The sequence below is a fragment of the Phoca vitulina genome, unplaced genomic scaffold (genome assembly GCF_004348235.1).
Source record: "Phoca vitulina isolate PV1807 unplaced genomic scaffold, GSC_HSeal_1.0 scaffold58, whole genome shotgun sequence".
Taxonomy (NCBI): domain Eukaryota; kingdom Metazoa; phylum Chordata; class Mammalia; order Carnivora; family Phocidae; genus Phoca; species Phoca vitulina.
The window spans coordinates 6,335,132-6,347,660 of record NW_022589761.1 but is presented as its reverse complement, the minus strand read 5'-3'; the positions used below and the strand labels follow the sequence as shown (position 1 = coordinate 6,347,660).

Genomic DNA, 12,529 nt, shown 5'->3' with positions numbered 1-12,529 from the left:
CGCCTCCCCTAAGTAACATTCATTCAATCCTAACATCATCTTCTTCCTCTCACAACCAGTCATTTGGTTCCACCTTCAAAATCTATCCAGCCTCCCACCTCTCCTGCCTGGATGATCCCAAGTCTCCTCCCTGGCCCTCTGCTTGCCCCTCATGTTCACACTTGGCGCTACCTCATGGCCTTCCTCAGCTCAGAGCCCTCCTTTGCCTCCATCTCACTCCGTGCCAGGGATGAAAATAAGTGGGGAGGACGAGGAGTATTTAGGGACTGCACCACCGCCCACACGGTGCCACACCATCTGGCCCCCCTCATCTCCGTGAGCCCTTCTCCCCCCAGCCCTCATTCACCCTCAACCCAGGCAGCTGGGCCTCCCTGTACCTCTTCGAACATGCTAATAAGCATAATCCTGCCTCATGGCCTTTGTCCTGCATACTGTTCTCTCTGCCTGGAACATTCTTTCCCATGAACTGCATTTCTCCCTTGCTTCAACTCTGTTCAAATATCACCTTCCCAGTGAGGCCTTTCTGTTCATCATAAAATTGTTGCCCCCTCCCCCCAATACTTGTTATTTTCCTTCTCAATTTTTTTCCTCCACAGCACTTATCAGCTCCCAAAATACTATACAACTCATCGGTTTGATGTGGATACTGCCCATCTCCCACACTAGAAAATGAGCCTGTGAAGGCCGACGTTTTGTCTGCCCTGCTCCCTGCCGTCCAGATAGTCAGAACAAGACTGGCACAGGGAAGGTGGTCACTATACGTGTTATAAGCATGAAGGACTGTCTAAGCTGAGACTGGAAGGATGACGGGGTTCTCTAGGGAAAAGAGAGACACAGAGAGGGAAACGGGCTCCCAGAAGAAAGAAGAGCATGAAGGAGAGCACACCCACTTTGCCAGCCCTAGGCGTCCCGGTCTCTGGGCAGACTCACCAGCCGCTTTGCCCAGAGTGGCAGTTTGCCATTGGTCAGCAGACACCGAGGATCTGGAGAGACACATGGAATCCATCAGGAGAGAATAAACAACCCAACAGACAAACGGGCAACATACGTAAATAGGCAATTCTCCAAAGAGACAATACAAGAAACAACAGACATATTACTCATTGTCAGAAAAGGCAAATTTACACAATGGACCAAAACTAAAATGCTTCATATGATCAAGTGTTGGCCAAAGTGTGGGCCTGCTAGGTGGGGCAGTAACTGGATGTGGAGGGCCCTTGGGGTTCTCTTTTGAAATAAAAAGTGTACTAAGCCCAGAGCCGGCAGCGCCAGCCCTCACCTCCGTCCTGGAGAAGCACCCTCACATACGCCGGAGGAGGCCTAGGAGTGGCCAGTACGGCCTTATTCACCAAGGGGTACAGTTAGAAAACCCTAAATGTCCAGCCAGAGGCAAATACCTTAAAATATCCCACCATGCTGTTGGTTAAAAGAGGGAGGCCTGTGGCGCACCTAGGTGGCTCAGTCGGTCGAGCATCTGACTTGATTTTGGCTCAGGCTCAGGTCATGATCTCAGGGTGGTGAGATCCAGTCCTGCGGCGGGCTCCCCACTCAGCATGGAGTCTGCTTGAGATTCTCTCTCTCTCTCTCCCTCTGCCCCTCCCCCAACTCGCACTCATTCTCTCTCTCTAAATAAATAAAATCTTTAAAAAAAAAAAAAAGAGGCCTCTGTTTTGTATCCACCAATAGGTGGCTATTTCTTTCTTTCTTTTTTTTTTTAAAGATTTTATTTATTTGAGAGGTTGATATTTCTTCTCTCTTTTTTTAAAAATTTTATTTATTTATTTGAGAGGAAGAGAGAGAGCACAGCAGGGGGAGCGGCAGGCGGAGGAGGAGGGAGAAGCAGGCTCCCCACTGAGCAGGGAGCCCAATGTGGGGCTCGATCCCAGGACCCTGGGATCACGACCTGAGCCGAAGGCAGACGCTTAACGACCGAGCCACCCAGGCGCCCCATTTCTTCTTTTATAAAAACGATTTTATTTATTTATTTATCTGAACAAGAGAGAGCTCGAGAAAGTGCAAGCGCGAGGAGGAGCAGAGGTGAAGGGAGAGGAAGAGGGAAAAAGTCCCAAGCAGACTTCACAATGAGTGCAGAGCCTGATGCAGGGCTTGATCTCACGACCCTGAGATCACAACCTGAGCCGAAACCAAGAGTCGGACTGACTGAGCCACCCAGGCACCCTGATAAGATACTTCTGAGAGGAAAAAAGTACTGAATGTCTGCAGTAGAATACAATTTATGTACATAAATATGACATGTTCTGATGGCTGTGTACACATATATATTAATGTTCAGGAAATGGCCTATAAGGATTCATAAGAAACTGATAGAAGTGGCTACCCTGGAGAGAACATGGGGTTGGGTGTGAGGGTGGCAACAAAGAAAATTTGCTTACTCTGATTTTTTCCAAGGCTGAATTCTTATATTACTGTAGCCTACTGTCTAGTCAGCCCCTGTTGGTAGAGGCCCCCGTCCCACACTGAAAGCTCCCAGCCTCTCTTAGTTGGAGCAACCATGGCCAATGGGACCTGAGAGAAGCCTGCCGGGAGCTTGTGGGCAAGTTTCCTCTCCAAAGGAGGTTGGAAGAGTGACTGTCCTATGCAAACGGCAGCCATCTTGCAACCATGAGGGCCTAAGCCAAGGCAACATCAGAAGGGCAGAAATTTAGAGAAAGCTTGGCCTCCTATAAAGTCATTGAGCTACTATTCTCCCTTTTGCCTGAACAACAGAATCTGTTGTCTCTGGTTAACAGCACCTTGTTTTTCCCCTGGGACATCCCCTGCACCCCTTCCCACCCTCTTTAGTCAGGTGGCTCCAGTGGAGCTGGGTCAAGCCTCCCCCTTCAGGGATGACATGACTCAGGCCTGGCCAATCAGAGCTACTGGCTACATGACGCACACCAGAAACAGGAGTCACGACCCCAGGATTTTGCCTGAGCTACTGGGAAAGAGATGCTCTCTTCTCTAGAGTTCGATTCCCTAGAGCTGCTGGGAGAATCTTTGCCATCAGGAAAGGGAGAGTCTGCCTGACAGCAAAACCAACATGGAGAAAAGCAGAGCCAAAAGACGGAGGAAAAATATATTCCTTTAACATCACCTGACTACAGGGATCCAGCGATTGCCTGAAGCCAAATTCTCTGATTTTCAGGTATATGAACCAAGAAATTCTCTTTCCCGCTGAAGCCAGTGAGAGTCTGGATGCTATTACACTGAGGGAGTCCTGACTGATGGGATTACTGAGCTTCATTTCCAGGTAGTGGGCGAAACCCAGCAATGATCCCTACATGGAGAGTTCAAAATAGGGCCCCTTTGAATGAACCCCTTTCCCAACCTGGGTCCAAGCTCTCTTTGGATGGTGTCTTCAGCAACTCTTCTGGCTCACACTGTTCCTCCAGCTCATCCTCTGTCTGCTCTCCAGGGCTTAAGGAGCAAATCTCGCTGGGCACGGATGTATAGGTCTCCTGCCTGAGGCCAGGAATGAGAACGGCAAGGAGAGAAATAGGTAAATGGGGTGGTGGCGGGAGGCACAGGGATCTCCCTAGGGCTGGGCCCTGTGCTAGCTTCCATAGGAACCTATTGCTGACTTCCAGTCAAGATGGTGCCGGGAGAGCTCCCTGCCGCATCTGCTCTGCTGGAAATATCACCACAATAAATGAGATATAACAAAGACTGCACTTAAAAAATACGACAAACTCTCTAAAGGCCACAGCAATGGGACAGAAAGCAAAGCAGATAGTGGGGCTTGAGTACTAAGCTGCTGCACTCCATTTTGGGGAGTGTGTGTGTGGGGGGCAGTGTGTGGGGGTGGGTAGCAATAAGGTTTTATCTCCTTTGGAGTACAGGAGCCTAAAACACACCTGACACAAGGCGGGCACTGGAGGGCACCTGGGGCAGTGTGTAAGCCTCAAAACCAGGAGCCAAGACGAGCTGCCCATTCCCTTGGTACCTAGATCTGCAAGACATCCAATACTACACAGGACGGGAGGCTCATGTTCAGGCCTGGTCCCTGTGGGGAGGCCATGGCAAAGCCTCAAGGCAGAGAAAGGCAAGGACAGCTCCAGAGGCAGGAGAGAGGATAAACCCCCAAATCTCCCACTCGACTGAGACCTCCAAACTAAAATTCCCTAGCCAGAAATTAGAATATGACCTTACTCCAAATGAAACTGGTCTTGCAGCATAAAAACTTTGAAGAATAAGGGTCCTCCACTGGAGCCTTCTCTGACTACGTCCCTCCCCACTGCACGCTGGGGCAGGGGCCTCCCCTGGTCCCCACAGTGCCCCGGAGCTTCTTCTCCCAAAACAGTGCTCACAGGCTCTCCACTTCGCTTTTCCACTTCAAAACCCTTCTCCTATATACTATCATAAATTTGTACTCAAAATCTGTCTCCCCGACGGGGCCACAGGTGCACAAAGGGCAGGGCCTAGGGCTGTCCTGGCCATGGCTGTCTCCAGCATCACTCCTCACGGGGCCCAGGGCGGGAAGACGTTTCTCTGGCAGACAGACAGATGGATGGGGGATGGCCGGGTCACTGCCAGGACCTGGGCTGGCTGCTCCACTTCCCATCCTGCATGATCTGCTGCTGCGGCTGCTCCCGGTGGTCGATCTCCAGCAAGTGCTGCTTCATGCAGTTCGTGATCTCCGGGCCCAGGTGCCAGATGAACACGCAGCTGCAGAGGCCAAAGAGAGATGTGGAAGGGGAAGGAACAGTAAACACGGAAGCCATCTGACTCTGGAGCCCCCTAGGTCACCACAGCGAAAACCCCATTCCCTGGCCCCTCCCAGAAAACACCCCCCTTCCACTTAGGGCCCAGGGTGGGGGCTCCAGGCCACGTGGGCTCTACATCCTGGGCGCGATTCAGAGCATCCCAGCAAACCAGGACCTATTCTGAAGTCCTCAAGACCCAAGGAAGGGGGCTGCGGAAGGACTGTAATAAACTGGAGGGAGCGACAAAAGGGACTTCTTTGGGCACCAACCACATGCTAAGGACTTTATATGCCATCTCATTTGATTCTCACTGTACAGTTGTCCAGGACGTTGGGGTCATCTGTCTTTTACAAAGGAGCAAACTGAGGCTTAGAGATGGGAAATGACCTGCTCAAGGTGCCAAGTAAGTGGCAGATCTGGGATTTGAACTCAGGGCTGGGTGTGACACCAAGGTCCACGCCATTAGAGAGAGCAGTAAGCTGGAACCCTCGGCAGGGCTCTCTGCGTGGGCAGGGCAGGCCGGGAGCGTGGTGTTCCCACTGTCTGAGCCCCTGTGCCCCCCACAGTACCGGTCTTGCCCACTCCCAGAGGGAGGCCAGCCAGGGGCGGCCTTCAGGCCTTTCCCACCTGTCTCCGGATACTGTGATCAAGTGACGACAGTCGTAGGTGAACTTCATGCCGGTAACGATTTCTGAAAGCAGAGCAGAGAAGCTGTACTGACCTCCTGAGTCAGAAGGCAGTGTGGGGGCGCATGGGGAGGCGTCCCACGTAGGGAGGCACACCCACCTGAGTGACCAAACATCTTGGCAACGCACTCGCCTGAGTAAAAGTCAATCACCGAGATGCTTTTGTCTGAGCAGCTCGTGGCCAGGAAGGTGCCTGAGGGGTCCACGTGGACCTGGGGAGAAGAGGACCCACATGACAGCGGGGCTGCCTGCTTCTTCCCTGTGGCGAGGCCGGGTCAAACCCCACAGCCTCCATGGATGGAGGACCCTCTCGTGCGGGACACTAGGCACGCTGACTCGTCCCAGGTAGCCCGCAGGACATACACCCTCGTTAGGATCGAACTCCTGCTCCCATTTCACAGGTGAAAAAATTACCAACCAGACCCTGTGCAAAGCACTGTATGAGTGCAAACTGATTTCTTCCAGAGAACAACTCTATGATAGAGGTTCTTTCTATCTGCATTTTACAGGTGATGAAATGGGCTTCAGAGGAGATGACACTTGCCCGAGGTCATAGCCCGAGGCAGAGCTGCAAGAGTCTGACCTTGAACCCTGAACTCGTTACAACTCCCCTACTCCAGAGGCTCTGAGAAGGTCCCCCAAACTTGTCCTGATAACACAGCAGGGGGCAAGCCTGGTAAAGGAACCCAGGCCTCTCTGATTGTTCTCACCACACCATGGCCACTCAAAATAGAAACCACTTAAATGTCCCAGTTTGGAAAAGGGCTCATAAAGGTAAAATAGTCTGTGACACCCCCGGCTCCCAAGCAACCTCCTTGGTCAGCCAGGCCAGAGTGGGTGCTGGCCAGCTTGTGATCTTTGATCAGGTGCCCAGGGGGCCACAGGTCTCAGGTGGCCCATCGGCAGCAGACGGACAGGGGGGAATGTGTGTGCTTTTCACACGGGGGTCCCAGCTACTCACCTTCAGCAGGGACCCTTCGTCACCCTGGGAGCCCTTGTAGCACTTCTTCTGCTTCCCGTTGGTGGTGTTGTAGACTCTGCGGAGGTGGGGGCACAACGTGGCCAACGTGGCCCTGCCCGCCTGCCCCCTCCTGCATTCTGGTTTCAGCCTTACTGGACCATCTTCCTCGCCCCTGAAAGCCCCTTGCCACCTCTCATCCCCCATCTGATGCCTGGACTGAGATCGCCCCTCAGGGAATGAGATGCCATCTCAGGCTGAGGTCATGCACTGGGGTTATGCACTGGGGTGTCCATGGAGTTAGCGTCTGCTGAGTTCATGTCTGTCTTCCCTGCTACCGAGCAAGCAGAGTGCCTGGCACTCCATCTGAACGAGCAGATGAAAGAGGTGGAGAACCTCTTTGCACAAGCTCTCCCCTCCCCTGGCTCATTCCTCCACATCCTTCCCAGTCTCAGTTCAGATGTTCCTTCCATCAAGCCCCGCCTGATCCCCAGGTAGGATCAGGTGTCTCGCTGGGCCCCCCAGGTCCCCCGGGCTCTCCCAGCCCTGACTGCTCCATGCTGTCACTGTCTAGTGAGGTGTCCATCTCGCCTCCCTTGGACTGAGTTCCGCGAAGGCAAGGCCTAGGGCTGCCCTGCTCACTGCTGTGTCTCCGGCACTGTCCATCCCAGCTTGGGTGCTCAGGAAATGTAGGTGAACGAACAAATTTATGAGCCACACCAACACCTCTTACTCACCCCACATAGGCTTCTGGAGAACCAGAAGGAACCCCCTTGCTGACCTGGAGGCTAGACCTGGGTGAGCCCAGCTCCTGAGAAACACCCGCTGGGTCCCTCCACCCAACCCAGCTCCCGAGGGACCAGATGAGCAGGGGGAAGAAAACAGACGGCTCACGAGCAGACAGACCTGACTAGGTCTCATACAGGCCCTACTCAGAAACCAGGCCAGGCTGACTCAGAGCCCAGGGCAGCTCCTCACCTCACATTGCGGTCCTGGCAGGCCACGGCCACGTACTTTTGGGTGATGTCAATGTCCATGTCATACAAGGTGGTCTTCTCTGCCACGTGGTGGGTGCGGACAAAGTGTAGTCCATCTGAGGTCTGGCAGGGCAGGCAGGGCCTTCAGAGGACGCCCCTGACAAGCTGCCCACCCCAGCCCCCAAGGAGGCCAACCCACTCTACCCGCTGGGCACTGCGAAAGTAGATGCTCTTGTCAGCCCCACAGCTGATCATCTGGATGTCTCTATTGCCTGGAGGAGAAGGAGGTGGTACATTAGGTGAGGCTGGGCCACTGCCGAGCCTGTCTGGGGCCAGGGATCCTAGCTAGGGAACTCCCTGCAAGGGAACTCTGCTGGGGGTCAGGGAGGGATTCCTGGAGGAGGGCAGTGGGTGCTGGGTGCAGGTGGTATTCTAAGATGTGAACTGTGTGCATGAGGTGGGACAGCTAGAGCCGTGGCTTGGCAGGCCTCTGCAGAGCAAGGGCGGGTAGGGAACAGGCGAGGGACACCGAATGGGCACCATGTCTGATCTGGGATTTGGAAAGATGATCTGGGCAACCGAGTGGAAGCAGGACCAAAGCAGGGGGCAAGCAGAGACAGGCAGACTGTTGGGAGGTCCATGCCATCCTGAGCAATCAGAGCATCCACATGCACCTCAGGCCAGGGCCCGAGCCACCGGTGCCTCCCCTCCTGACTGCTCACCGGCCACTCCCCTGTACAAATGTGAATCCGGGGCTTAGAGTCACACAGTCCTTGGCCCAGGGTGTGCAGAGAGTCAGGACAGGGCCAGGATTAGACTCAGGCATTTTCTGGCTAAATACTGTGCTCTGAGCCCTGGCTTTCTCTCCATGCCTCAGTTTCCTGTCTGTACAATGGGCCTATGAGAGCCCCTGCCCCACAGCATTCTGTGAAGCGTGTAGAACAGTGGCTGCAACCTGGTAAGCACTCTACATATTCTTGCCTTTCTTCTTTCTTTATAGACTTAGAATGGTAACAGCACAAATACCTCAGAGTTGTGGTGACGATGCAGAGACGGAATAGCTATAAAACACTGAGGATAAATAAATATGAAGCCCGGGCACCACAAACCTGCTGCTTCATGGCAGGACATCGGAGAGAACTAGGGCCTGATACACAAGTTGTTACTCAAGCAGGAGTCACTGGCCCACAGAAGGGAGTGAGTCCTGTGTGGGAGAGGGAGTGTGACCTGGGAGGGACCCAGAGAGGCCTGCAAGTTACTGGTAATGTTCTGCTTCTGAATGTGGGGTGGGGAGCCCAAGTACTTAGCAATGTTAGAACACAAGCAATCAGAACAGTCACTGGTTATAAACAATAGGTGTGTCTGTTCTAGTTCATACCCACTGATTATGAACCTTGATGGGAAGTTCATTGTATTATTCTGTAAACTACACATATTGTATTCATTTGTTTGGATATGTTTCAGATAAAACTGCTAAAGACAGAATCCTTCGTTAGCAGGGCAGCTGCTGTTAGGTTTCGACTGGCTGGAGCCCAGTTTATACTAAAATTGTCAATGTTTTGAGCAAAGACCAGCCGGAATGGGAGCTGGGTTGAGGATTTACGTCTTGTCAGACTGGCTGGGGGCTCTGATGAAAACCCATACCCTGCAGAAGGTGGCCTTAAGGACCAATTCCTGGGCCACCCCTTGGACTGTCATCACCGCTCTTGGATCCATACCATTCATGAAAGCTGAGGTCACTGGTGGCCAAACGGCTAGACTCACTGATTTATTCTAATTAACTCTATCCCATGAAATGAATAGGTTTTTAAAGATGTCTGAGAAATTTTAGCTTGGCAGGCCTCTGCAGAGCAAGGGCGGGTAGGGAACAGGCGAGGGACACCGAATGGGCACCATGTCTGATCTGGGATTTGGAAAGATGATCTGGGCAACCGAGTGGAAGCAGGACCAAAGCAGGGGGCAAGCAGAGACAGGCAGACTGTTGGGAGGTCCATGCCATCCTGAGCAATCAGAGCATCCACATGCACCTCAGGCCAGGGCCCGAGCCACCGGTGCCTCCCCTCCTGACTGCTCAGCTTTGGAGGTCTTCATCAAGACAAGTCAAACATTGTTAACTTTTGTCCATTGTTAACGTGTTTTAGCTACAGAGAGGTAGGGCAGGAAGTAGGGAGGATCAAGGGACATTAATACCTTTTCAGGCACAAGATTACATGTAAAAAAAATTCTTCATAGTCAAGAACTTAGAATGAGTACGTGGATATATTCTCTCCATGAACAACTTTCTTCTGGAATATAGTTTTGAATATGCTCTTGGGTTCTGATCAGTTAAACCCTACGGGACCCACCTCCCCTCCCCTCAGAATCCTTTAGGGCCAAGGACCTCCATGCTGAATCTTTCAAGTCTAGAGGAAATCCCTTTGATTTCCTTGTTGAGTGTGGGCTTTGCAGGGCATCCCGAGGCAAGATCCTAAGCCTGCACCTCCTGGCTGTGTGACTCTAGCTGTAAGTGAGGTAAGGAAGGGGCAAATTGCAGTGCAAGGATCCTCGCCAGCACAGAATTAGCTTCCAGCAATTTTCACGGTCACCTATTTTTCTGTCAAGGTCATCAGTGTCCATCCTGCCCTCTCGCAGGACTGGCACCCGATTTCCTTTTGGGGAAAAACATTCACCTAATTCCAGTCCTCCTGGATCAGAGGCAGAGGGAGGTGTGGGCTGGGGGCACATGAGTCAGACCTGGCCCAAGAAAACACCCCAAAGCCCTGGCACCCATAACCTGAAAAGGTTCTGAAAAGGGCAGGTGCCTCAAGCCAGCACAAGGGAAGTCAGCACTCGATTTCTGCCAAAACTGACAGAAAGAGGGGAAATCTCCTTCCAGTGGCACGGTGATAACCAAGATGCCGCCCACCGCAGAAAGGTGCAGCTGACAGAGGGAGTCTTGATAAGGGAAAAAAAAAATCATCAACCTTTGGATCCAGCTGGGCCTGAATCCACAACTTGCTTTTCCCTTTTTTGTTTAAGCTAAAGGGAGTTTTGCTGTTACTTGTAGCCAAAGGAGCGCACCAAACAAGGTGGAGCAAGCAGGAAGGGGCTCACCAGCAAACTTGATGGCCGTGATGGAGGAGGAGTGGTCGTCCAGGGTCTGCTCCAGGTTGTAGTTCTTCTCCACGTTCAGCACGTGGATCAGTCGGTCCCGACTGGCCGAGGCCAGCAAGGTCAGCCCTGTGAGTGGACAGGGTAGCCCTGGGTTCCCAGGAGGCCGCTTGATGCCTTGGCCTCCCAGACAGCAACATGACCGAGCTTTCCAGGCCTTGAAGAAGGGGTCTTTGGTTCTATACCTGCAGCCAACTTGCCCCAAACCCAGCAAGGGGCCATTCCCTCAGCTCTCCGTAGTCTTTCCCCAGAGCCCCCCAAACCCTGGCATTTCCCAGCCCGTGCCACCAGTTCAGTGGAGGAACCCTGAGGTGCACACGGGCGCTCTGCCACCCTGTGCCCGCAGCAGCCGTCCCAGCAGAGCCCAGCACTCCTTCCTGCCAAGGCCGACTCAGGCACGCCACGAAGCCCTGCCAGCTTCCCAGCCTCCCCGGAACACCGTTCCCTCACTCTCTGAGCTCTGGCTGGGGTCTCAACCGGGTCCGACCGGCGGCCCGCTGCCGCACCTCCTTCTGCCAGGGCGTCCTCTCAGACAGCGCTTACCCTGGTCGCCTGGCATGTCTGAGGGCGAACACATGACCTGAGGCAGACGGGAGCTCAGGAAGGATGGACTGAACGAAGAGAGATCTCAAGAAAGGGCGCCTGGGTGGCTCAGTTGGTTAAGCGACTGCCTTTGGCTCAGGTCATGATCCTGGAGTCCCGGGATCGAGTCCCACATCGGGCTCCCGGCTCAGCGGGGAGCCTGCTTCTCCCTCTGACCCTCCCCCCTCTCATGTGCTCTCTCTCTCTCTCTCAAATAAATAAAATCTTTAGAAAAAATAAAAATATAAAAAAAAAAGAAAGAAAGAAAGAAAAACCGGTGGGCCAGAGGGTGCAGGGAAACGAAGGAGGAGGAAAGAGCATGGGAAAGATTGCTTACCTATCAGGACATGACTCCACCTAAGTTCTATTCCTGCCAAAAATGTATCAGGGGCATGAAATCATGAGGAAAACAGACAAACTCAAATGGAAGGAAATTCTATAAAATGACTGGTCTATACTCTGCAGAAAGCCAAGTCATAAAGACAAATCAAGGCTGTGGAAATGTTCCAGAAAAAAGGTGATAAAAGAGTTGAGTTTCTGGACTGGAAAAACAAAGGTGCTACAGAGGACAATACTGGCACAGCTGGCAAAATGGGAATAAGGACCACAAAAAGAGAGGACAGTACAGGAAAAAGTGAAACTTCCACATTTGATAAGTGCACGTGGTCATGTAAATGGATGTCCTCACAGACCCAATGAAGAGTGAAAGGTCATACCATCGACTTATTCTCTAACAAGTCAGCAAAAGAAATGTATATGCTAGGGGCACCTGGGGGGCTCAGTCGTTAAGTGTCTGCCTTCGGCTCAGGTCACGATCCCAGGGTCCTGGGATCGAGCCCCGCATCGGGCTCCCTGCTCGGCGGGAGGCCTGCTACTCCCTCTCCTACTCCCCCTGCTTGTGTTCCCTCTCTCGCTGTGTCTCTCTCTGTCAAATAAATAAATAAAATCTTAAAAAAAAAAAGTTTACAAAAATTACTAAAAAAAAAAATGTATATGCTAGTATTTTATTAATGCAAGCATATGTACACATGTGTGCACAAACATGGAGACAGAAGTGGAGATGCGGAAGCAGATAAAGTCATACACACAGTCATAGGGTCAGAAAGAATTTAAAAGAAAAAAACCTGAGGAATCTAGGTGAAGAGAACATGGGTATTTATTCTAATACTCTTGCAATGTTTCTGTAGGCATCAAACTTTTTCAAAATAATATGTTTGATATTATTTGATATACGATATGATATTTAACTGTTGATCTATCCATACATTCTCTCATTCAACACTCACCTTTTTAACCTGAGCGCTTTTCAGGACACTGGGAACCAGAGCAAGTCCAGCCCAGTCCTGCCTGCCAGAGTCTTGCATTCTAGAGTCCCAGCTACCCCGGGCTCAGGGCCCAGTGACAGTGGCACTTACTAAACATAGGACTTGCAGCTGTCACTCACAGCCCCACCAGACATCAACTCCCCGTCTC

The 12,529-nt window shown here is 52.2% G+C and overlaps 1 protein-coding gene across 2 annotated transcripts in view; it reads right to left on the bottom strand.

The window, feature by feature from the left end:
• Positions 1–12,529, bottom strand: part of WDR62 (WD repeat domain 62) — a 42,114-nt gene that overhangs the window by 6,286 nt on the left and 23,299 nt on the right. For both annotated transcript variants that reach the window (XM_032390171.1, XM_032390172.1), the window contains exons 13-21: positions 10,418–10,543; positions 7,529–7,596; positions 7,326–7,447; positions 6,351–6,426; positions 5,490–5,601; positions 5,331–5,394; positions 4,537–4,665; positions 3,329–3,462; positions 931–983 (exon numbers count right to left, since the gene is read on the bottom strand). In XM_032390171.1, the coding sequence (XP_032246062.1) occupies positions 931–983; positions 3,329–3,462; positions 4,537–4,665; positions 5,331–5,394; positions 5,490–5,601; positions 6,351–6,426; positions 7,326–7,447; positions 7,529–7,596; positions 10,418–10,543 (884 nt within the window). The remainder of the gene's footprint in view (positions 1–930; positions 984–3,328; positions 3,463–4,536; positions 4,666–5,330; positions 5,395–5,489; positions 5,602–6,350; positions 6,427–7,325; positions 7,448–7,528; positions 7,597–10,417; positions 10,544–12,529) is intronic.